This window comes from Rhinopithecus roxellana, chromosome 12, assembly GCF_007565055.1.
Source record: "Rhinopithecus roxellana isolate Shanxi Qingling chromosome 12, ASM756505v1, whole genome shotgun sequence".
NCBI lineage: Eukaryota > Metazoa > Chordata > Mammalia > Primates > Cercopithecidae > Rhinopithecus > Rhinopithecus roxellana.
In genome coordinates this window covers 93,546,807-93,573,482 of record NC_044560.1, presented here as the reverse complement: position 1 = coordinate 93,573,482, position 26,676 = coordinate 93,546,807, and the positions used below count along the sequence as shown (strand labels likewise).

The 26,676-nt window shown below is 44.2% G+C and overlaps 1 protein-coding gene and 1 long non-coding RNA gene across 2 annotated transcripts in view; one reads left to right on the top strand and one right to left on the bottom strand.

Moving 5' to 3' along the window:
• RIMKLA (ribosomal modification protein rimK like family member A) overlaps positions 1-2,669 on the bottom strand; it is a 33,246-nt gene extending 30,577 nt beyond the window's left edge. Inside the window, exon 1 of the mRNA XM_010371819.2 lies at positions 2,370-2,669. Coding sequence (XP_010370121.1) covers positions 2,370-2,532 — 163 coding nt within the window. The 5' untranslated portion in view covers positions 2,533-2,669. The remainder of the gene's footprint in view (positions 1-2,369) is intronic.
• A 137-nt stretch (positions 2,670-2,806) lies between these two features.
• LOC115892384 lies at positions 2,807-26,090 on the top strand. Its single transcript, XR_004052269.1, has 3 exons — positions 2,807-2,946; positions 8,240-8,405; positions 25,929-26,090. It is a non-coding gene; the product is annotated as an uncharacterized LOC115892384 (long non-coding RNA).
• The last annotated feature ends 586 nt before the right edge of the window (positions 26,091-26,676 follow it).

Below are 26,676 nucleotides of genomic sequence, written 5' to 3'. Positions count from 1 at the left end.
CTATTCTAGCCACTATTATAGCGCTGAACAAAGCCGACAAGGTCATTCTCATGGGACTCACTTGTGCTTTAATTAATCTGCTTCCATAACAAATCTTTGGACAGCTTTGGACAGCAGAATTGTTGATCTAATAGTTTTGTTCTACGTTTTGTGATGTGTGTGGGCTACCTCGGAATTAACAAAAACTAAAACTGCATCAAAAAATAACTGTCTTCAATTTCTCCATCGACCAGGCAAATAGCTGTGTAGATTTTCCTGTAGTTAAAAAGAACGGGCTGGGCACAGTGGCTCACGCCTATAATCCCAGCACTTTGGGAGGTCAAGGCAGGTGGATCACCTCAGGTCAGGAGTTTGAGACCAGCCTGACCAACACGGTGAAACCCTGTACTTAAAAAAAAAAAAAAAAAAAAAAAAATGACGAGGTGGTGCATGCCTGTAATCCCAGCTACTCAGGAGGCTGAGACAGGAGAATCACTTGAACCCGGGAGGCAGAGGCTGCAGTGAGCCAAGATGGCACCATTGCACGCCAGCCTGAGCAAGAGAAAAAAAAAATGAATGAACTCCTGGTTTGTGAATAGATTAAGGTATTTTCACATACGAATTCCATTAATATTTAAGACACTAAACAAAAGGGTTTGAATGTTTCCTGTGGCACTAGCATTTAATTTTATCTTTTTCTAGGGCTGATCCTTTAAAATGCGGTTTTAGATACAGAGCATTTTCTTGCTCTTACAGAATTTGTGACAGTTCTACAACCTGAAGGTGATGTGGAATTTGGCTACTGTATCTCAAAAAAGAGACATCTTTACAAGCTGTAAAATAAATAAGCAAAAAGTTCATCCTGGGTAGAAAGATGAACATGTTATTTAATCTAGGTCGGTGAAATACAACAGATTATATAATTTAAATATGATACTGAAACACATAAATTTAAAGTGAGAGGAACCTTAACCTTTAGTTTCTATAAATGAGAATCCTGAGATTCAAAGACATAAAGTGGCTTGCCCAAAGCAAAGCCAAGATACTTGTTAACTGCAAAGCTGTAATAGGAATCCACGTCTGCAGATTCCCTGTTCCGAATTCTACTTCTACATTAACTGAGAGTTTTAATAAATCAAGGAGTGAGGGTACCGGTTGCAGCTGAAAGACATTGTTGTAGATTAAATGTAAAGTACCTAATGTTTATGGTATATTTCTCCAACAGGATATACAATCTGATATTAAGTATGAGGGGACTTCAATAAACTTACGGATGAAAAAATCTATAACCGCTATATTCCACTCAGAAACAGGTCATATTCAAAATCTCACTTGGAAGTAGTCTTTCCGAATTCGAAATTCCTTCCCCTGCCAAAGCAAAGTAGCAAATTACGAGCTTATTTAACCAGAAATAATTGTTGAAATAATGTGAACAGCAATCGCTTCTCGGCCTTTTGGCTAAGATCAAGTGAAATAATGCGAACAGTAACCCAAGATGCACCCTGAACTGGGCGCAAATCCTTTTGAGTCCTGGACTCCCTGAAATGGTTGGATGCCTCCAATGGAGCCCCAGAGACACTCAAACAGCAAGCCAGAGGGAGTTTTCTGCGTCAGGGATTCCTAAATCAGAGAGGCCTGTATTAAGGATATATGAAAAAATAATTAACCTTTTGAGGTCAAACCCACAGATGACAACCATGTCTTACCCACAAAAGTCTCCTGAACACAGCAGTGGAGTGATCGGTGAGGCCAGAACTGTCTGAACCTGAAATCCCGACTCTTCTGGAATCAGAATTCAACGCTGCTAGGGAGAAGGATGAGTTAAACCCTTCAAAGGTCTACACTCCCACTTTACACTCGAGAAGTGACTCCAAATCTTTCTCAGATTTCCCCCATATGTGGCTTTCTAGTTTGGAAATAATATCCTATGTGGTGCACATTACTGCTGCTCACACACTCCTAAAAAACTTTTTTATAACAGTCATCTTAATCGTAATTTTGTAAATCTGTTGTGGGTTTCTAGAAACCTCAGAGTCTAAACTGTCAAGGTATTGATGCGAGCAGGATTTGCAAATTTGGGGTTTAACAGCCTGATTTTCCTCGGACACCCGGGCGGGTTCAGGTGAATTTGGGTTTCTCACAAAATGAAGTCCCCTAAGTAAATTAAATCGCGTTCTCGAATCTTGGCCTCGGGGCAGGTGGTGGTGGTTAAAGAAGCTATGAAGGTTAGCGGCTTTCTCCAACCCCAAGAGGTCTCGCAGCGGGAGTGCGGCTGGTGTGCCGGCCTGAAGGAGACTCCGCTGCGGGAGGCCCGGCGAGCTCGCCCACCCGGCCGGCTCTCATGGACCCCGGCGCGCCTCCCTTGCCCTCCCGGGGCCCGCCTCGCTCACCGAGGTGGCCGCCGACGATGGTGACGGCGATCTGGTCCATGAGCACTGCCCGGAAGCGCACGTCCTGCTCGGAGCAGCGCTGCCGGAGGGCGCGCAGGATCTGCACCTGCGGGTAGTCCTCGCGGATGCGCCGGTCAGTCAGGAACCAGAGCTGGGAGCACATGGCGGCCAGGGCGGTGCGCCCCGCGCGGCGCGGACCCCTCGGCGCCCCGGGCCGCTCGCTCAGCAGGGCGAGCGGAGGGGCGGCCGGCGTCCGGGGCGAGCGCGCCGCGGCTCCGCTCCCGCGGGTGCGCCAGGCGCCTCTGCAGCCCTGACCCAGCGAATCCGCCCGGCCACTCAGCGCCGCCGCCGGCCCCGCCAGCCAATCAGCGCGCAGCGGCGGGCGCTGGCGGCTGCAGAGGCGGCCCTAGCGGGCGGCGCCGGGAAAGGACGGCGGGTCGGGGTCCTGCGGCGGCGGGGGAAAGGACCTGGGCTTCCGGGGTTCCGGGGACCGAGCGGCCGGCGGGCGCAGGCGAGGCGGAGGAGGGCAGCCCCGGCAGGCCCCGGACCCCCGGTGGGCGTGGCGCTGCGGGCTAGGGTGAGACAGCCGGAGCGGGAGGGGCCGGGGCGGCGGCCCAGTGCGGCTCGGAGGGTTTCCGAGCTGACGGGCCAGCGATGCGCAGTGGGCGGCGGATGCGTCTCTTTGGCGATCCCGAGCGCTCGGGGGCTGGTTACACGGGCGGACGCCTGCTGAGCCCCAGACAGGGAGGGCCTCGGGGACGTCCCAAAGGAGATTCTGGGGCCTGGGGAAGGTCACACGACTAGGTCCCCAATTGGACCCTAAAGCCATGGAAGAAGAGGGATTTCTCTGCCGAAATCCTAGCCTGTAAGCCCCACAGGGGTGGGGGAGAATGTAGGAGAGGGGGAAGTTGAGTCTTACCCACCTCCCATTTAGATAATTTGAAGGTGCATTTCTTGGGGTCTCAGATTTTCTTACACTGGACACCCACTCCTAGGTTGCAGCAGGTCTGAGCCTTCATAGCCTCGAAGTCATAAAAAACTGACCTAGCATCCTTTTCAGTTAGAAGGACCACCACTGGCTGGTCTCCCTTCACCGCTCCGGCTCTCCCCAGGCCATACAACTGAGTCACCTTTAAACACTGTCCTTGGTCCTGGCCAATTGCAAACCCTGCCTGCAGACAATAGTGTTTGAAGCCAGATTTTCCTGTCTAAATAACTGCAGGATTGAAGTTAGCCATCTTTGGAGACTGCGTTTGCTCTTCCAGTTCATTAAAATATGTCTTTTTTGGCTTAGGGAAGCAAGAGTAGTTTCAAGGTAGACCCAGCAATGGCAACTTAGAAATGGGGTAAGTTGTCTCAGGGAAGACAGGCTTCACTGTAAATATTGTACAGGTGTGTGCATTTACTCAGATGAGCCTGTAGGAAAGTTCTGTATACTGGAATTTCAAAAATAAATTTTCAAGCAATCTTAAGTAAACCTTTTGATGTTGCAAAATATCTCCTCCCCCCTCCTATGAATGTAATTTCTTAAAGTAACGGTAGTGCCCTATGGATTAGTAACTTTCAAAACTATCTTATGGCAAAAGGCAAAATTACAAATTTAGTTATAGATTGAATTGGCTTTTGAGATTCATGAATTAAGGTAGCCTCCATTCCACAAAACAGAATGAGAGCTTCCTCTGGGCAATGGGGGAAGAATGGGTTTTAAAAGAGGGGAACAAGGAAACAGAACAATGGAAGAAGAGCTGATTGCTTAACATCAGGCTACTTTGGGTTACTTTTTTGGTAAGGGTTAAAGCAGAGGGGACTTCCTTATTCTGACTCAAGTAAGCTGAAATCTCCTGTTTTCAGGAAAAACTGGTCTGTTGTGGGATGTATGTCAAGTTTGATTATGTGGCATTTAGCAGGAGGGACTCGATTTGGTTTGTTCTGGTCTGTTGTGGCCTAGTGCAAAAGCTCAGTCCAAAACAATGGCCCTCCCATAATTTTTGTGTAACACTTCCTAAGCTTGGGCACTAGAGCCTCTGTGTTCTACATTGGCCTTTTCCTTGATATTTCGTGTTATCTATTTTTTGACCCTGGCTTCTACAGTATCACCCATAGAATGTGATGCTTCCTTTAAGGCTTCTATAGTATCACCGATAGGATGTCTATAAGATGATCAGAATCTTGATTTTCTGGGATGGTAATTTACTAAAAGATATGAGTCAGTGAATTCAAAAGTTACTTATAACCCATTTTCAAAGCTATCCACACTAGACTAGAATGTTTAAGTTAACTGCAAATGGCTATCAAGGTCCATAAAAGCCAGGCTTGAGGAGAGCAGAATCTGAGGATGGGATCCAGATGTTGTAATCACTTTCTCTGAACTCCTTCACCAGGAGCTCACTACCACCTCTGTGATCTCCTCTTCTCCAGATGGGACACACAGACCTGGGACAATAGCATATCCAGTTAGGAAATGACTACACATGTAGGTGCAATGTTCTCTTGTGTCACTGGAATTCATCAAGCACAGAGGCAGCTTTTCCAGGTACAGGTCTGCTTTCTAAGATGTATTACTTTATGGAATATTTCTCCATAGGTGATTCCCAAATTCAAATTTAACCTTGATGTTCCCTGAGCTTTAGGATTTAAAAGGATGCTGTCCTGCCATCACCTCAATGTCACTAGGCTAAACTCGTTATTTTCCCCTCCACTCCAGGCTCAACTGTCTTAAACAAAAAGGAAAATGAATTATCTCATATAACAAGAAACCTGGAGGTAGGTAGGTTAGGATTCCTTTTTTTTTTTTGGAGATGGAGTCTCTGTTGTTCAGACTGGAGTGCAGTGGCGCAATCTTGGCTCACTGCAACCTCCACCTCGCAAATTCAATTGACTCTCTTGCCTCAGCCTCCTGAGTAGCTGGGATTACAGGAATGTGCCATGTGCCATCACACCCTGCTAATTTTTTTATTTTTAGTAGTGGCGGGGTTTCGCCATGTTGGCCAGGCTGGTCTCTAACTCCTGACCTCAAGTGATCTGCCCGCCTCATCATCGGTGACCCAGGCTCTTTCCATATTCACTCTGACAGCCTCGGGCTAGTGCCCCTCATCGCTACCAAATGGCTGCCACAATTCTGGCTGATGTATACATACACACAATGTCCAGCAGAAGCAGAGAGACTGTTTCTTCCTGTGTGTCTCTTTTTCTAATCTTGCAAGGAAAACTTTTCTCAGAAGCCCTCAAGCCAACTTTCCAGTTTCATATGCCCATGTCTAAGCCAGCAAAGAAAAGGAAACTCATGAATGGCTTAATTTCATTATGGTTAATTCCTTGGGGCTGGGAGTTAGACTCCCTTCCTCCAAGCACATGGCCATGTAGCGGTGGATGGAACTGGGGAAAAACTGGGGGTATTTTAGGAGGATTGAAAGGAGAATAGATGGCTGGGCACAATGGCTCACGCCTCTAATACCAGCACTTTGGGAGGTCGAGGTGGGCGGATCACTTTAGGTCAGGAGTTAGAGACCAGCCTGGCCAACATGGAGAAACCCTGTCTATATTAAAAATGCAAAAAAACTAGCCGAGCATGGTGGCGTGTGTCTGTGATCCCAGCTACTCGGGAGGCTGAGGCACGAGAATCACTTGAACCCAGGAGGCAGAGGTTGCAGTGAGCCGAGATTGCGCCACTGCACTCCAGCCTAGGCAACAGAGCAAGATGCCGTCTCAAAAATTTAAAAAAAAAAAAAAAGCCAGGCATGGTGGCTCACGCCTGTAATGCCAGCACTTTGGGAGGCCGAGGTGAGCAGATCATGAGGTCAGGAGATCGAGACTATCCTGGCTAACATGGTGAAAACCCATCTCTGCTAAAAATACAAAAAAAAAAAACATTAGCTGGGCATAGTGGCGAGCATACTCAGGAGGCTGAGGCAGCAGAATGGCGTGAACCCGGGAGGCAGAACTTGCAGTGAGCTGAGATTGCACCACTGCACTCTAGCCTGGGCAACAGAGCGAGACTCTGTCTCAAAAAAAAAAAAAAAAAAAAAAAAAAAAAAAAAAGATGTTGGGAGGATAAACAATGGTGCTTCATATAGATGACAATATGGTAAATGTATCAGTCAGGATAAGCTTGGTTGGTTAGGCTGTGGTGACAAGCGATCCCAAGAGGGCTTATAACAATGAAGTCCATATATATATATATATATATATATGTAAAAGATATATATATGTAAAAGATATATGTAAAAGGTATATATATATAAAAGATATATATATATCTCAATGAAGTCTTATCTCTGAAATGTACTCGTACATGGTAGGACAGTATGGCTATCCTCTAGGTTATTTTTGTGCCAGGACCCAGGCTGATAGAGCAGTCTTTAGTATTTTTTTTTCAGAGAGAGGATCTTGCTCTGTTGCCCATGCTGAAGTACAATGGTATAATCAGAGCTCACTGCAGCCTCAAACTCCTGGACTCAAGCAGTCCTCCCACTTCAGCCTCCTGAGAGGGTAGGACTACAGATGTGCACCAATATACCCAGCTAATATTTTGCTTTTTTTTTGTAGAGATGGGGGGTCTCACTGTGTGGCCCAAGCTGATCTTGAACTCCTGGCCTCAAATGATCTGCCTGCCTCAGCCTCCCAAACTGTTAGGATTATAGGCGTGAGCCACTGCACCCAGCCCAGAACAGTCTTTATCTGGAACATGTTGGTCTCTCATGAAAGAAGGGAAGTGATTATGGTGAACTACACACTGGCTCTTAATACTTGTGTCTGGCACTTACACATGGTCAGGTCACATTTTCTTGGCCAGACCAAGTTCACCTGGCCACACCTGATGTCAATGAAGTAAGGGAAATATAATCCTTCCCTGGGAAAGGCAGCAAACATTTGTGAACAATTGTGACCAACTATACAGTCTGCTACAATCGAACACCAGAAATAGCCAAATCCTGCTCTGCTAATCATCCCTCTTCTCCTTGGGGTTCCCAAGGGAACTATATCCAAGAAAAATTGGAGTGGAAACCAAAGGATCATTTTATTCATAGCTGAGCTAGCACCCAACAAGCTCTAAAGCAGAGCTCTGCAAAAAGATAGAGTCGAATTGCATGGCTTAGGTTTAAGGCTGAAGCGATGCTTCCTAATTCCCTCCCCCACCCTCCCCACATTGTAAGTTTTGAGACCAGTATGCTTAGGCATGCCTACAGAAAGAGAGGGGAAGATGATCAGGTCTGCAAAGCAGACCAGTTTTACTCATCCAAGTGTGTGCTAAATGAAGACTGGTCTGGGCCTACTCAGGAGGAAATGAGGGTCAGGCACAGTGGCTCATGCCTGTAATCCCAGCACTTTGGGAGGCTGAGGCGGGTGGATCACCTGAGGTTAGGAGTTCGAGACCAGCCTGGCCAACATGGCGAAACCCCATCTCTACTAAAAATATAAAAAATTAGCCAGGCATGGTGGCGGGCGCCTGTATATTTCTAGCCACTCGGGAGGCTGAGGTAGGAGAATTCCTATTGCTTGAACCCAGGAGGTGGAGGTTGCAGTGAGCCGAGATCACACCATTGCACTTCAGCCTGGGCAACAGAGGGAGACTCTTGTCTCATTGAAAAAAAAAAAAAAAGAAGAAGAAGAAGAAGGAAATGGGGAATGATCCTTTAGCACAAAGTGGCCCCAACCACTGGTGTGGACTAATTAATATCCTGGTTTGATATTGTGATATAATAGGGGATATATATTTTGGTCTCTGTCCCCAGCTCCTGACTACGTCTCCTAAAATCCTTGTAATTTCCTAAGTGATAGGAGCTATAGGAGCATCTTTTCCTGAAATATTGGGTTTAGTCCCTGGCTCCTGAAACAGCTGCAGAATGATAAAGTTGTTTTATTCCTAACAGGCCCCCGTCAACCACACCTGAGTTTATGTTAATACGGTGACTTTTGGAAATCTCCCAAAGATGAGGAGCTGGTTACCAGAGGAACAACCATGTGATTACAGAATTGGAACTTTCAACCCCACCCACTCACCTACCCCAGCCTCTAGAGAGAGGAAAGGGGTTGAAGGTAATTTGGTCACCAATGGCCAATGATGTAATCAATCATTCCTACTTAATGAAGCCTCCGTAAAAACCCTAAAGGACAGGCCAGGCGCAGTGGCTCACGCCTGTAATCCTAGCACTTTGGGAGACTGAGGCGGGCGGATTGCCTGAGTTCCGGAGTTTGAGACCAGTCTGGGCAACATGGTGAAACCTTGTTTCTACTAAAATACAAAAAATCAGCTGGGCATGGCGGCATGCATCTGTACATCTGTAGTCCCAGCTACTCAGGAGGCTGAGGCGGGAGAATTGCTTAAACCCAGGAGGCAGAGGTTGCAGTGAGCCGAGATGACGCCACTGCACTCCGGCCTGGGTGACAGAGTGAGACTCCATCTCCAAAAAAACAAAACACTCTAAAGGACAAGTTCCAAGGGCTTCTGGGTTGGTGGCTACATCAAGTTGCTGGGAGGTGGTGCATCTGGAGAGGGCATGGAAGTTCCATGTTCCTCACCCCACGCTTTGCCTATGCATCTCTTCCAAGGCTCTTCCTAAATGGTATCCTTTATGATAAACCAGAAAACGTAAGTGAAATATTTCCCTGACTTCTGTGAGCCATTCTAGCAAATTTTTAAAAAATTCATAGACAGGGTCTAGCTCTGTCACCAAGGCTGGAGTGCAGTGGCACAATCACAGCTCACTGCAGACTCAACCTCCTGGGCTCAAGTGATCCTCCAGTCTTAGCCTCCCAAGTATCTGGAAATATAGGCACATGCCACCATGCCCAGCTCATTTTTTTAAATACTCTTTTTGTATAGACGAGGTCTTGCCATATTGCCCTGGCTGGCCTCAAACTCTGGCTTCAAGCAGTCCTTCTACCTCAGCCTCCCAAGGCACTAGGATTACAGGTGTAAGCCACCACACCTGGCCATTCTAGCAAACTATTGAACCCAAGGAGGGGGGTTGTAGGAAGCCCCAATTTATAACTAGTTAGTCAGAAGCACAGGAGGCCCAGACTTGTGACTGGCATTTGAAGTGAGGGCAGTCTTATGGGACCAAGCTCTTAACTTGTAGCATCTGATGCTAGCACCAGTAGATAGTGTCAGAATTGAATTGAATTGAATTGCAGGACACCCAGTTGGTGTATGAAGAGAATTGGAGAATTGCTAGGCACGGTGACTCATGCCTGTAATCCCAGCACTTTGGGAGGCTGAGGTGGGTGGATCATCTGAAGTCAGGAGTTTGAGACCAGCCTGGCCAACATGGAGAAACCCTGTCTCTACTAAAAATACAAAAGTTAGCTGGCCATAGTGGTGGGCACCTGTAGTCCCAGCTACTCGGGAGGCTAAGGTGGGAGAATCGCTTGAACCCAGGAGGCGGAGGTTGCAGTGAGCCAAGATTGCACCGCTGCATTCCAACCTGGGTGACAGAGTGAGACTCCATCTCAAAAAAAAAAAAAAAAAAAAAAAAAAAAAAAAAATCGACCAGGCACAGTGGCTCACGCCTGTAATCCCAACACTTTGAGAGGCCAAGGCAGGCGGATCACAAGGTCAAGAGATCAAGACAATCCTGGCCAACATGGTGAAACCCTGTCTCTACTAAAAATACAAAAAATTAACTGGATGTGGTGGCGCACGCCTGTAGTCCCAGCTACTCCGTAGGCTGAGACAGGAGAATCGCTTGAACCCAGGAGGCGGAGGTTGCAGTGAGCCAAAATTGCACGACTGGACTCCAGCCTGGCAACAGAGCAAGACTCCATCTCAAAATAATAATAATAATAATAAACCTTTTCCTTTTGCCCGGGCTTTGACCAATCAGGTTAATATCTCCTTCTTCCTTGTGAACATAGCCATAAGAGAACAGGGGAGAGGAGATAATTCCTGTGTTCCCACATTTTGTTCTCTCTTACTCCATTGGGAAGATGGGTGGAAAATTCTCCTACCAAACAGAATATGTGCATTGTCTAATTACCTCCCCATCTAGAGTAAACCTCTCAAGATCGGGGCCAATGCATCATGCATACTGTTTCTACGTGTGGTAGGCACTCAGTTTCTGTTGATAGCAATTGTGGTTGTACATTTAAGAAACATCATTGCAAGTTCAGTTTACAAAACTGTGGCCAAATACAGATATAGCAGGCTTTCGTAACCTGGGGTTTTGGGGGCTTTATTTCTTATCTTTCTTTCAACCTTCACTATATATTGGCATAGAAGGGTATTGAGATATGGGTCTGGACAGTAGAAGGAGTGTCTTTATAAACATTACATAAATCCCCAAGAAGATGGGTCTGCCAAGTAGATAGAAGATCAAAATTCAAGTTACCTCAATAAATTAGAGAAATGACCATCAATAGCAGGTTAAAATGCACTAGAGTATTTGGATTGTTTCTAACACAAAGGATAAATGCTTGAGGGGATAGATACCCCATTCTCCATGATGTGATTATTTCACATTGCATGCCTGTATCAAAACATGTACCCCACAAATATATACTCCTACTATGTACCCCCGAAAATAAAAAATTTAAAAACTTACATAAAATGCACTAGGATAAATGGACAAATGGTATAATTAAGGAGTGAAAAAAAAAGCATCACATGGCCGGGTGCAGTGGCTCACGCCTGTAATCCCTGCACTTTGAGAGGCCGAGGCTGGTGGATCACCTGAGGTCAGGAGTTCGAGACCAGCCTGGCCAATGTGATGAAAACCCATCTCTACTAAAAATAAAAAAAAAATTAGCTGGGCGTGGTGGTGCGCACCTGTAATCCCAGCTACATGGGAAGCTGAGGCAGGAGAGTCATTTGAACCTGGGAGGTGGAGGTTGCAGTGAGCTGAGATCGTGCCACTACACTCCATCCTGCGCAACAAGAGCAAAACTTCATTTCAGTCAACCAATCCAATCAGTACACACACAATAGAATTCAAGGGAAAAACTGACCACATAGAAATGTGGCCAAGAAGGGCCTGATAAATGTGGCAAACCAGTAATGGAATGCATAGAAAAATTGGGGGCTATATTAACAGAAGCCTGGGAAGCCAAATTAATCTTCATATCTCTGAGACTTAGCACAGTGTGTGGCACACAGTGGATATTGATATACATTTATTGAAAAAAAAAAGTGTGACCTTGACTTTGGTCACATCATCTTTGCTGTTCCCTGCCTCTGAAAGTGTTCACATAACCAATTCCTGTCCACTCTTCAAGACCCAGCTTAAACACAATTTGTTCCCTGTTGTCTTCCCTAAAATCCACCTCAACCCCAGCTAGAAGAAAGGATTCCATTTCTGAATTATTGTAAGCATTTAATAACTGCAAGCAATTATTTTAGTAATGGGCACTCTGATACGGGGTGAATGGTAATTCTTAGATTATGGCAATGCAATCTATCATTTTTAAATTATACAATTAATAAGTAAGAGACTGGGTGTGTGAAATTCTAGAAGTTTAATCTCTGACACTATCTCTGACTTTCCTTGTTCTAGTTTTTTTTTTTTCAGATGTTATATGTCATCCAGATATCAGCCTCATCCTCTTATTCAAGCTCACACCCCCTGTGTCCTCTCATACAAAGGCCTTAGTGAACCAGGCAGAATTTACTGAAGTAGAGACACAATTTACATCATGTAGCTTGCAACAATTCATTTAGTAATCCCCCTATAAACTATTTTCCAGAGTGCCCTCCCTGGTTCTGCTACTAGAGTGTTTTTTCTACTCTCCTCCACCCTCCAAGCCTCCAGCTTTGCTGCTCTTAACTCCCTCACTCCAAAGCCCCTTCCAAATTCCTCAGCCCTTCATTATTCAGAGGAACACATTTTATCCCAGCTCATACTTCCAAAAAGTGTACCCTGGACAAATTACTGTGTTCAACAAAACAGAAGGTCTTCCAATTAGAGGACCTATCCTCTTCAGAAAACAGAGGAGGATCATAAATACATTTTCCTTTCTGCAAACATAATTAACACAAAATGACTAAGTGGGGTTAGTCAAGGAAGTCTTATGACAGGCTTGTTGGAGTCAGCTTTTGAAGGTGGCAATGGTCATAGTTTTGTATGGTGGAGTGCAAAGAAGGCATTCAGGTGGTTGCTGGCTGCAATCCTGCTCTGGATGAACTTGGCTCCTAGAACCTGGTAGACGTTTATAGTTTTCAAGGGACTTTTCCTATCTCTTCCAAGACAAGGCTGCATAGTTGCTTATCTTGCTATCTGCCAGCCTTTGCTTCACTCAGCTATAATCAATAAGGATAGACATTTGTTGTCTCAGCCTTTCCTAGCCTCTTAGCCATTTCTGACCAAGTCAGGAATTATATTAGAAACCTCAACACTGTTTTCTTCCCTTCTGTGTTAGGATACAGGCTATGCTGCTATAACACAGACCCCCCAAAAGACAGTGACTCAATAAGAAGTTTATTTCTCACTTAATAGTCCAGTAAGGTGGATGTCTGACTATACAGATAGCTCTGCTCCACTTGTTCGTCTTGGAACCCAGGTTTCTTTCATCTCAGTGTGCCACCTACTCCAGGATGTGGTCATTATTTGCATGGTTGAACCTGGCTCACTTGGCCAAATCTGTGTCCAGACTTCTGGAAGGAGAAAGACGGGAAAGAGAAAGTGGAGAGCAAGTAACTTCCTTTTAATGACGTAACATCAAAGTTGTACTCTTCCATTCACATCTCATTGGCTAGAACTTGGTCGCATGGTCACATCTACTGCAAGGAAGGCTGGATAATATATTCCCTAACTGGATAGACATATGCTCAGCTGAACTTAGTGGAGGAGAGAACAGCTTCCATTACAAAAAGAAATGATGATAGGGATGATGAGCAGTTTTCACCATACTTCCACATGGCCTGTGGAATGAACTTCTTAGCATGGCATAAGAGACCCTCTTGGACCTTCAGCTTTCCACTCTAGTAATATCCAATTACTTGACATGCCCTGAACTTGCTTTGCTTTCCCCTCCATGACTGTTTATGGTGTTTCCCCTCCATGACTGTTTATGGTAAATTTTTCTCATCTTTCTTTGCCTGCTAGAATCAGCCTAAATAACATCATCTCCAACAAGTGCTCCTAAACCTCAGTCTGGCGCAAGTGACCCTTCTTTGTCTTCTCATAGCACACCGTGCATTCATCTCCTCTGGCACTTGTCAAATTCCCCCACTGCCTGCCAAAGTTTGAAATCATCTCCTTTCGGCTCTGTCACCATCTAGATTGTAAGCACCTTGAGAGCAAGTATGCTATGTCTTAGTCATATTTGTACCTTTAGTTCCTAATTTGAGCTGAATTCCTTTTGCCTACCAGTGGGTGAAAGATGTTGCATCATTCCCTGAGCCCTTGCATGCTCACTGGGTTGTAGCTTTCATCTGTAATAGCCAGGCTGTATTAGTGGACATTCTTGTTCCCATTGGTTTGGAAGCACCAGCCTGAGACTGCTGCTGGTCTAGTTCCTATCCTCTTTCTTGTCCTTGTGAATTTCTTCCTTTGAGGAGCCTAAAGCTTGTTTTTGTTACCCCTTGGGGCTAGCTGCTAAAGGGCATGACTGCCGTTTACTGCCTTTGATCTTGGAAGCTCTTGCTGCTAGGCTTCACATGCTATGGATTTTCCTGATGCCAAGACCTGGGGGAATTCAGTTCTGGTTTATTGTCTTTGGACACTGACAAATGATCCTTTAGGTAGATCATTTCCTCCGAGTTCTGCTTCTCGTGGGCTCTGGCCATTTTCCACTTGTCACTGCAAAGACTCTATCCTGCCTGACTTGTGAATGTTTTCCATTTTAAGATTGGTAAGTATTATTGGTACCATCTATTTGAAACTAACTGGTCCATGATGAGAATGGATTAACAGCTTTGTGGAATATCACTGGCACAAAATGCAATTTGTACAGACTTTCTTTGGAGATATATATATATATATACACACACACACACACACACACATACATATGTATATCTACATACATGCTTAAAATATGAATATGTGAGCATGCAAACCAGTGTATTAAGAAGGTTATTCATATGGTAGATGTTCTTTATTTTATAAAAGGGCTTACTAGGAAGATCTTATGGATTATTTTCTATCTTTTTTGGTATAACTTTAGTAATTGCAAGGCAGAATTCCCAGGTCAGATGGATGATTTGGGCAGCCAAATAATCTGCCCTTCTGTATGTCAAAGCTATGGATAAGAACAAGGAGATTTACCTTAAAAAGTTAGTAATTTAGTCAGATTGTCAAAAGAACTCGGTAATATCCAGGGAAGTAAGAGGCAGGGAACTCTAGTGTTCTTGATGAGCTGAAGATGAGTTGTTAATTTGTCATGAACTGAACATTCTCAATTCCAAAAGGTCATGGAAGAGTCACAGATAGGTCCCACCTGGGCAGCTGAAGTGCCCAGAACCCTTCCAAGTTTCCCTGCCTGTATTAGTTAGAAGTTACTCATTTACAAATGACACAAATCCAATTTAAACTAGCATAAGCAGCAGGGGAGGGTACTGACTCACAGTCCTTGGAAGGCTAGGAATGGACTTCAGTCACAAGTAGATCTAGAGACTAAAATGCATTTTCCAAATTGGTCTTTCTCATTTTTTTCAATCCCAACCTTCTTATTCTTCATTGATCCCATTCTCTTCTATGGGAATTACCTTCCTCCACAAGGCAGAGAAGATAGCCCTCATTTACATTCTAAATGTCCTTTATCTGGAAGGCTGGGTAACTTTTCTTCTATCTCCAAATGAAGAAATTCCCAGGAAGAGCTTCGATTGGCCTGACTCAAGTCACATTCTACCCCTGGATTAGTCATTGTGGCCAAGAGTACAGGGTATGATTGGCTGGGCCCTGTGTCTGGGAAGTGGGGTGGTATAACTAGCAACCTCGTCAGACTCAGAATTCATGTGGGTCACACTCTCCTTTCTAATGCTGAGACTCTCCAGTAACTATCTCACATGTTCCCACCAAACAGCCCAGGCTTCATTTCATACTTCTGCTTGTTTCTGCTCTTGATGTGTTGCACTGACCACTGCTTGCTTTTAGTGTGGACACCTGCTTTGTGGTTCCCTTAGTCTGCCACTAAAACCACTTAGCTGGACCACTGTTGGCCACTTTGCTGCTCAGGCCACTGTTTGTGCTGACTTTTTTTCCCAGACCTCCTCTCAGTGGTCAATTCGGAGAAGTGCCCATGGGCATCTCAGATACTCTGGCAGGGACTAGTGCATGCAGTTGTGTAATTAGGAACAGTTATATAGGTCGTTAAGTGCATAAGGGCATCCCATGAGAACAAACATGGAGACCGAAGTCTGGCATGAAATCCAGCTTACTAAGCTATACACCCACCTTTATGAAGACATACTTTTTAAATTTGCATAAGGGTACCAAGCCGCCATGCATCAGGGAGAACGTATTACTTGAGTTGATTCTAGCAAGCAAAGAAACGTGAGAAGGATTTACCATAAATAGTCATAGAGATAAGACACAGAAAAGCATATTCAGGGAATTTCAAGTAATTGGATACTACTAGAGTGGAAAGTTGAAGGTCCCATAGGGCCTCTTATGCCATGCTAAAAAGTTTATTCCATAGGTCGTAAGGAGGTGATTTTTATGTTATTTTATTTTATTTATTTTTCTGAAAGTCTTAACTCTGTCACCCAGGCTGGAATGCAGTGGCGTGATCTCAGCTCACTGCAACCTCCACCTCCCGGGTTCGAGCAATTCTTCTGCCTCTGCCTCCTAAGTAGCTGGGGCTACAGGCATGTGCCACCACGCCTGGCTAATTTTTTTTGTATTTTTAGTAGAGACGGTGTTTCACCATGTTGGCCAGGCCTGTCTTGAACTCCTGACCTCAAGTGATCCACCTGCCTCGGCTTCCCAAAGTGCTGGGATTGTAGACGTGAGCCACTGCGCCTGGCCAGGAGGTGACTTAAAAATTCAGACAAGGCTGGGCACGGTGGCTCACGCCTCTAATCCCAGCACTTTGGGAGGCCGAGGCGGGCGGATCACGAGGTCAAGAGATCGAGACCATCCTGGCTAACACGGTGAAACCCCGTCTCTACTAAAAATTAAAAAAAAAAAAAAAAAAGCCAGGCATGGTGGCAGCTGCCTGAAGTCCCAGCCACTCGGGAGGCTGAGCCAATAGAATGGCGTGAATCTGGGAGGCGGAGCTTGCAGTGAGTGGAGATCACGCCCCTGCACTCCAGCCTGGGCGACAGAGCGAGACTCCGTCTCAAAAAAAAAAAAAAAAAAAAAAAATCAGACAAAGCTTCCCTGCAGGCCAGCAGCAACATAACTCTGGCTGTTTCCTCTGAAAGTTAGGAACAACTACATCTCTTCTGTTTGCCATTGTATCAGAAGAATGTCACTACCATAAACATAACATTGTGAGAGCAGCTAGGGACACGAGCCCACCTGACCTGTCTTTGTTAGGGCTGCTAGAATAATATACCATAAATTCGGTGGCCTACAAGTGGCAAAAATGTATTGCTCATAGTTGTGGAGACTGGGAAGTTCAAGATCAAGGCGTTGGCATATTAGATGTCTGATGAGGGCCTATTTTCTGGTTCATGGATGGTACCTTCTTGCTGTGTCCTCACATGGCAGAAGCGGCAAGGCAGCTGTCTGGGGTCTCTTTTATAAGGGCACTAATCCCAATCGTGAGGACTCTGCCTTCATGACCTGATCACCTCTCAAGGCCCCACTCCCTAATTCCATCACATTGGTGTTAGGTGTTAGCATATGAATTTTGGGGGGACAGAAACATTGAGACCAAAGCACCACCCCATCTTCAACTACATCTTCATATGTGATAATTTCAGCAATGTGAATAAAACATTTTGAATAATTGACCTTCACACTGATTTGCCAACTAAGTCAGTCCTGGACCTACAAACTAAACTCCTGGTGAGAAGCGAAAGTCAGATGAGCCACACCCTTCACTTGGAAAAATTAATAGTAATTGGCCCTGTCCTTTCTTGCCTGGGAAGGTGACAACATACAATCAGTATCTTGGATTTATTTTGTCGTATCTTGCTGAAGCCTTCATATTTTTTTAATCTTGAAGCCAACTGAAGGCTCCTAGGTATAGTTTTTATTTGACTACATCAGATAATTTAGTTATATTCAGTAGAAGAGAGTGTACTGTATACAGCATAGATTAGGTAGACTATATAGGAGGCAGCATGGGTAGTAGGAAAGAAACTATCGAACTAGGAGACCCAAGTTCTTGTCCTGCCTAGCACTGCTCACTGGCTAGCATGTGACAATAGAAAAGCCACTAAAACTGGCCAGTCATGGTGGCTCATGCCTGTAATCCCAGCACTTTGGGAGGCCGAGGTGGGCAGATCACCTGAGGCCGGGAGTTCGAGACCAGCCTGGCCAACATAGCAAAACCCTGTCTCTACTAAAAATACAAAAATTAGCCAGGCATGGTGGCAGGTGCCTTTAATCCCAGCTACTCGGGAGGCTGAGGCAGGAGAATTGCTTGAGCCCGGGAGGCGGAGGCTGCAGTGAGCTGAGATCGTGCCATTGCACTCCAGCCTGGGCAACAAGAGCGAAACTCCATCTCAAAAACAAAACAAAACAAAAATAGAAAAGTCACTAAAACCTCACTAGCCATCTGCAAAATGAAGGACTTTAGATAACCTCTTAAGACCAGCTCGAAAATGCCGTCATTCCATAGTCTTATTGGAAGTGTCACTAGGCTGTTCAAGAAATTCAGTAGACACCAGGGGCCAAGGACAAATCAGCTGCGCTGAGCCAAATACCAAGAGGGAACAAGCGCAAGCTGGTGATAACCAGAGGTGCAGACACAAAGTGTGCACTTGTCTTCCAGGAAGGTGTTTGGTGGCTGGGCACAGGGGCAATGAGAGATAGTGTTGGAAAATAATTTAGTCATGGGTTCACTAAATGTTCCTTTCAACCTAGGTTTAAGATACATCTAAACATTCCCCATCAGTTGCTTTTCTTGGGGGCAGGTGGTGTCATCATATCTCTAGGGAAGTATATTCCAAAGACCTATGTGCATAGTAAAGCTCTTTGTGGTACCTTTAGAGGCTGTGCACAACTTCACAGACAACTGGTAACAATAGGATAAAGAATTATATTGTTAATTCTGGCTACTTAGGAGGCTGAGGTCAAAGGATTGCTTGAGGACAGGCATTCAAGACAAGGCTGGGCAACATAGAGAGGCCTCCATCTCTCCTAAAAGAAAAAAAAAATGTTGTAGCCATTCTGGATAGTTCCAAATGTGGCCAAAGGTTACTGGCTATCTTCTGGCCTTGCTTAATCTGTGATGTTATTTATGTTCATAAGATATAATCTGTACTCTGTTGATGGCACAGCTGGGATTCCAGATACCCCCTTAGTGATCTATAAGAATAGGAGACTGACCCCTGGCCTATAGGAGATAAGACTCAGACTAGGTCTGTATAATATACATCACATCTCCAGAGACTGCTGACAAGCCATATGAGACACAGGGGAAGTCTCTCAGAATACCACCATTTCCAAGAGATAGTACCTGTCTATGTACCAAGTCCTATGTCCCAGTAAAAGAGCCTGGAGCCAGGCATGGTGGCTGATGCCTGTAATCCCAGCACATTGGGAGGCCAGCACAGAAGGATCGCTTGAACCCAGGAGCTTGAGACCAGCCTGGGTAACAAAGTGAGACCCTGTCTGTACCAAAAAATATAATTTAAAAAATCAGCCAGGCTTTTTGGTTCATGTCTGTAGTCCCAGCTACTTGGGAGGCTGAGGTGGGAGAGTCACTTGAGACTGGGAGGTTCAGGCTACAGTGAGCTGCGATCGTGCCAGTGCACTACAGCCTGGCTGACAGAGCAAGTTCTTGTCAAAAAAATACAAAAAATTAAAAATGCCTGAGAGCCAAGTCCTACAAGTCCTATTGCGAGCACTTACTTTCAGTCGACGTCCATATAACATGGCTTTAACTTCCCTGGGGAAAATTGCCCGAAGCTTAAGTCTCATGGGGGTGATCAATAACACTTCTCTTTTTCCTTCCAAGTTCTGAACCACTCGATAAGACAAGAGCTGTCACATGGGAGGCCAAAATAACATATTTATTTCCATTATAGTAGAGAATGTGACTTACATGTGAGATTCAAACTGTTTTCTTAATCCTGAACCTCAGAGTTAGATGGTGCTATAGTTTGGATGTGTGTCCGGCCCAAATCTCATGTTAAAATGTAGTCCCCAGTGTTGGAGGTGGGGCCTGGTGGGGACTGATTGGATCATGGAGGCAGATTTCTCATGAATGGTGTAGTACCTTCCTCTTGGTACTGTCCTTGTGACAGTGAGTGAGATCTGGTCATTTAAAAGTGTGTGGCACCTCCCCACTCCCCCTTGTTCCTGCTTTTGCCATGGGATGTACCTGCCCCCCCTTCACCTTCCACCATGATTGGAAGCTTCCTGAGGCCTCCTCAGAAGCAAGTGCTGCTATGCTTCCTGTACAGCCTGCTGAACTGTGAGCCAATTAAACTTCTTTTCTTTATAAATTAATCAGTCTCAGGAATTTCTGTATAGCAATGCAAAAACAGACCAATACAGATCCTCTGTAGGGCTCCTCCATGAGGGAAGGACACTTATACAACGCACAACATGGAGCATCAGAGCAGAGAGCCTGCTAAGTGTGGGCAGACGTACTCCCAAAGGGAAGGAGATGGGAAGTGGCTCTGCTGTACATGCCCAGTTTCTCCTTCCAAACCTACCAGTCAAATAAATTGCTCCACATTCCCAGTATTATGCTAATAATACAGCTTTGCTAAATGGAAGGGAGCATTGCCCCATCCAGGCACCCTTCCCTCCATTAACAAAATCCTAGATCTTTTCTAGGCTCACAGGGAGGCCTAAAGTTTCAGTAATGAAACAGTGCATTTCCCCTCTTTCTAATCCATTTCTTGGGACAAAACAAATTAAGAACTCTTAATACTAGGCAGAAGCCTGCCCAGTAGAGGTGCCATGGACAGAGAGGGATATAGTGTGTTCATCCTACCATCTTCCAACTGAGTCCCAGGGTACCTTTCTCCTTTGGAATATCCATGGTTGGCAGAAAGTGTAATGATGATAACTCCTGTTGGATAATTATTTAGCTGCTGCCAGATTTGTATTCTAGGGGTTTTGTTCTAAGGAAACCAAGAGTAGAGTGGGATTTTAGGACACCATTCAAGAATATGGAATTCAACAGGCCAACTGATACAAAATGAGGGATTTGTTTAGTTTACTGTTGGTCCATTATCCATTGGCTGCTGCATCAGAAACCAGGATTCCTTTTTTTTTTCTTTTGAGACAGGATCTCACTCTGTCACCCAGGCTAGAGTGCAGTGGCTCAATCAGGGCTCACTGCAGCCTTCATCTCCCAGGTTGGGCTCAAGTGATCCCCTCACCTCAACTTCCCAAGTAGCTGGTACTACAGGTATACACCACCATGGCCAGCTAATTTTTTAAAATTTTATTTTTGGTAGAGACAGGGTCTCACTATGTTGCACCCGTTGGTCTTGAATTCCTGGGCTCAAGTGATCCTCCTGCCTCACCTCCCAAAGTGTTGGGATTACAAGTGTGAGCCACAGCACCTGGCCTTATTCTTTTTTTTTTTTTTTTAATAAGCTTTGTATTTTGGAATAGTTTTAGACTTACAGAAAATTTAGATTTTGCAAAGATAATAAAGAGAGTTCCCATATGCCTCATATGCAGTTTCCCCTACTAACATCTTACATTAGTAAGGTACATTTGTTATAATTTATGAACTAATATTGATACACTACTATTAACTAAAGACTACATCTTACTGAGATTTCCTTGATTTTTGCCAAAAGTCTTTTTCTTGTTCTGGATCCCGTCTAGGATACACAGACTTCTCATATTTCCTTAAGCTCCTCTTGGCTGTGACACTTTCTCAGACTTACCTTGTTTTTTGTAACCTTGATAGTTTTAAAGAAAATTGTTAGGTATTTTGTAGACTATCTCTCAGTTGGATTTGTCTGATGTTTTCTTCATGATTATACTGGGGTTATGGGCTTTTGGAAGAAAGACCACAGAGGTAAAGAGCCATTTTCACCACTTCATATCAAGGGTACCTGCTATCAATGTGACTTATCACTACTGATATTGACCTTGATTACCTGACTGAGAGAAAGTCAGGTTTCTTCACTGTAAAGTTACTCTTTTTCTTCCTTTCCATGCTGTACTCTTTGGAAGAAAGTCGCTATGCACAGCCCACACTAAGGAGTGGGGTGGTGTGCTTCCTTCCTTCAGGGCAGAGTATCTACATAAATTATTTTGAATTCGTTTGCATGGAAGATTCATCTCTTCTCCTCATTTACTTATTGTTCAATCACTTATTTATTTCATTCAGTGATTTCTGCTTTCATCCAATTGGCTGTTCCTATCTGCAAGAGAAATGGGAAATGCAGTTCTTCATGTGGGCGCATTGTTCAGAATTTGGAAGGAGTTACCCTGGATTTCATGGATACTTATTTTGTTCATTGGGTTATAATCCAATACTAATTTGTTTATTTTGTTGCTCAAATTGTCCCAGCTTTGGCCGTTGACAGTTCTTTCAGTTGCTCCCTGTTTCTCTTTAACAGATTCCCATCATTGTGTTTGTGGTTTTTGGTTTTGTTTAGTTTTGTTTATGTTGCTTTTTAGCATTTCCTTATTTCTGGCACTAGAAGATGGTTCAGATTCATCTTGTATATTTTCTGTTCTAATTTTAGAATCAGCCATTTCTTCAAGGCCCAGGGTTTGTTCCTTAATTTACATATTTCCATTTAAAACAAACTCCTTAGAAAGTGGTGATATCAGCCAGGGTGCGGTAGCGTATGCCTGTAATCACAGCACTTGGGGAGGCTGAGGCGGATGAATCACTTGAGGCCAGGAGTTCGAGACCACCTGGCCAACATGGCAAAATCCCATCTCAACTGAAAATACAAAAATTAGCTGGGCGTAGTGGCAGGCGCCTGTAGTCACAACTACTCAGGAGGCTGAGGCATGACAATCATTTGAAGCTGAGAGACAGAGGTTGCAGTGAGCCAAGATTACACCATTGCACTCCAACCTGGGTGATGGAGTGAGACTCTGTGTCCAAAAAAAAAAAAACAACAGAAAGAAAGTGGTAAGGGAAGTTGAGAGGAGAGGAGAATGGGCAGGATATACCACTCCCCTCACTTCCTGTTGATTCAATTGTTTTACCTTGCTTAAGGAAATAAAAGTTTGAAACCCATATTTATTTCCTATTGTTGCTATAACAAATTACCACAACCTCTGTGGCTTGAAACAACAGACATGCATTATCTTATAGTTTTGGGGATCAGAAGTGTAGAAATGGGTCTTATGGGGCTAAAGTCAAGCAAGGCAGGGCTGTGTTCCTTCTGGAGGCTCTAGGGGAGAATCTGTTCCTTGGCTTTTTCAATTTCTAGGGGCTGTTTCTCTGCATTCCTTGGCTCATGGCCTCCTTCAATAATGACATCACTCTGACCCCTGTCTTTGTAGTCAAATCTCCTCTCTCTTCAGCTTCCCTCTTTCATCTTTTAATGACTCTTGTTATTACATTGGGCCCTGTATTACTTCATTCTCACACTCCTATAAAGAAATACCTGAGATTGTGTAATTTATAAAGAAAACAGGTTTAGTTGGCTCACAGTTCTACAGGTTGTACAGGAAGCATGGCTGGGGAGGCCTCAGGAAACTTACAATCATGGCAGAAGGAAAAGAGGAAGGAGACATGTCATACATGACTGGAGCAGGAGGAAGAGAGTGAAGGAGGAGGTGCTACACACTTTTAAACAAACAGATGTTGTGAGAACTCACTGTTATAAGAATAGCAAAGAGGAAATCCACCATCATGATCCAACCACCTCCCACCAGGCCCCTCTTTCAACATTGGGGATTATAATTTGACATGAGATTTGGGTGGGGACACAAATACAAACCATGTCAGGCCCACTCAGATTATTCAGAACAATATTTCTATTTTAAAACCTTTATGTTAATCACATCTGCAAAGCCCCTTTTACTACATAAGGTTACACAGTCACAGGTACTGGGGATTAGAACATGGATGTCTTTGTGGGGGTGGGGGTGTCATTATTCTACCTACTATAAAACCTTAAAACCAAAAAGTGGCATCTGCTGATGAATCACAGTTTTACCTTCCTTTACACTACAAAGGACACTCAAACTCTGAATGTTTTCAACAGCCTCAGACAATCATTTCTTTTTCCAAAAGGAGATGATAATAACAGTATTATTTAATAAACCCTACTAAAAACCTTATGTTGCTTTTTGGTATTTTGCCAAAAACATATCACAATTTTCCTCACTTATTCTACTGATATTTTCTTCAGTAGCAATTTAGAACATGTAGGTTAAATAGTACATATGGTTGATTTCCTATTCTCATTAAGTGGTCTCTTAAACTTTTTAAGGGCTAAAATATTTATACAGACTTCTAGGTTAATGATGGCACACAAAGCCTATCTATTCCTTGTCTTCTATGTCTTTTCCATCCTGATAGTCTAAGGCCTCAACGGGCAATCATATAGATTAGAGAATGCAAGGCCGGGCGCGGTGGCTCAAGCCTGTAATCCCAGCACTTTGGGAGGCCGAGACGGGCGGATCACGAGGTCAGGAGATCGAGACCATCCTGACTAACACAGTGAAACCCCGTCTCTACTAAAAATACAAAAAAAAACTAGCCGGGCGAGGTGGCGGGCGCCTGTAGTCCCAGCTACTCGGGAGGCTGAGGCGGGAGAATGGCGCAAACCCGGGAGGCGGAGCTTGCAGTGAGCTGAGATCCGGCCACTGCACTCCAGTCCGGGCGACAGAGCGAGACTTCGCCTCAAAAAAAAAAAAAAAAAAAAAAAAAAAAAAAAAAAAAAAAAGATTAGAGAATGCAAGCTATGTGTCCCATAAGGTAGATCTAATGCATTAGACTTACAGTTAAATAATTGTGGATTTTTTTCCAAATGAAAAAAGTTATATTAATGAATATGTTATAAATTTCAAAAACATTCCCTATTAATTTTCCTCAACATTGGTACCTCTTTCTGCTTGTATGTCAGTGTATGCTAGCTGACAACAAAAGAAATCAACAAGAAGCCAATTAATAGAAAAAGTCAGAGATAGGAAATAAATTATGTCTAGTTTGATAACTTAATGTTTCTATAATTTTATGTTGCATACATCTAATAGAGAACTATTTTGCTAGCTGAAATGCTTTCTCACATAAAGAACTCTAGATGTAAAAAATAATTACCTTTCCCTAAATATAATGGTGCCAACTACCATTTTTTTCATTTGATTGCAGATACTTTACAAAAAATACTTTCCTCTTGTAAAAGAGAAGTTTACTCCTGGAAAAGTAACAATATGGGCTTTGAGCTAGATAAACCTGAGTATGAACATCTTACTAGTTGAATGACTTTGTCAGTTTTTTTAAAATTCCCCTCCCTCCCTCCCTTTCTTCCTCCCTCCCTTCCTTCTTTCCTCCCTCCCTCTCTCTCTCTCCCTCTCTGTCTCTCTCTCTCTTTCTTTTTTCTTTTTTTCCCTTTCTTTCTTTCGACAGGATCTCACTCTGTCACCTAGGCTGGAGTGCAGTGACACAATCATAGCTCACTGCAGTCTCAACCTCTTGGGCTCAAGTGATCCTCCTCAACTTCCCAAGTAGCTTGGACTACAGGCATGCACCACCACACCCTGCTCATTTTTAATTTTTTTTGTAGAGATGGGGTCTTACTATGTTGCTCAGGCTAGTCTCCAACTCCTGGCCTCAAGCGATCCTCCCACCTCAGCCTTCCAAAGTGCTGGGATTACAAGTGCCTAACCTAGTTGTATGACTGAATATATCACTTAACTGAATAATTTGTAAGAAATTACATGTGGTTGTTTGTAGAAGACACTAATTAAAGCAACTTAAATACAAAAGAGGCATATTTCTTCCTCAGAATAAAGAGCAGAGTTAGGCAGTTTGGGGTTGCTGTGGGCTCCTTGGTCATTAAGCATCCAGGTTCTCCCCTTTCCATGTGCTCTGCCATCTTTGGCACATACCTTCATGTTCTAGGCTACTCTTGGTCCAATATGGCTTTTGAAGCTCTAGCCACCTCATCTACCTTCCAAGCAACAGAAAGGATGAAGGGAAGAAAGGCAATAATGACAGCTTTCCAGGAAGCCTACCCAGTGACTTCTGCTTACATCTAGTTGGCCACTTTTATCTGCAAGGGAAAGGGAAATGTAGGTTTTCATCTGTGCACATTGCTCAGGATTCAGAAGGAGAGGATCATGTTGGATTCTGTGGCAGAGATGCCTAAATGATCCTCAATATCCATGATTTCCTTTTTCTTTTAGTAATAGAACCTTTGCCACACCTATCTGCCACTAATCTTAACCTTGACATTGACACATGACCATTGAGATAGAGGCTATGTTATTCAACCTCCCTTGAAGTTAGCTGTGGCCATGTAACCATTCCTTCTGAAAAATAGGGTGTGAGCTGAAGCTTTTGTGTGCAATTTTTAAAAAATAAAACTGCCTGTCTTTCATCCTCTTTCCTTTCTCCCCACAGGCTAGGGCATGGATGTGTGGTGATGAGTTAGCTTTTTCTGTATGAAGACCATACTTTAGATGATGGCGGAGTAACCAGACAGAAGGTGCTGTGTCCCTGGATAACTGCGCAACCTGCCAATCTAGATTTCTGCCTGCCCCTGCTATATTTTGTGAGAGAAAAATAAACCTCCACCTTGTTTAAGTCACTATATTTTGGTATCCGTTTGTTATAGCCCAGCCTATATAATATATGAATACAGCCACTTTCTGTGCCTCGGTTAATTTTTCTGTAAAATGGCAATGGAATTATGTACTCCAATGGGTTGTTGCAAGAGTTAGATAGAAATAAGAGGCCGGGTGTGGTGGTGCATGCCTGTAATCCCAGCATTTTGGGAGGCTGAGGTGGGTGGATCACCTGAGGTAAGGAGTTTGAAACCAGCCTGACTAACACGGTGAAACCCTGTCTCTGCTAAACACAAAAAATTAGCTGGGCGTCGGGGCGCATACCTGTAAGCTACTTGGGAGGCTGGAGCAGGAGAATCGCTTGAACCTGGGAGGCGGAGGTTGCAGTCAGCTGAGATCACGCCATTGCATTCCAGCATGGGCAAGCGTGATCTGCTGAAAGGAAGGAAAGAAGAAAGGAAGGAAGAGAGGGAGGGAGGGAGGGAGAGGGGAAGGAAGACATCTGGGCCACGGCTATTATACGTAATAGTTATTAGCATGGGTTTCAAAAAGCTGGCTAAATCACTTGAAGGAAATAGGCAGCA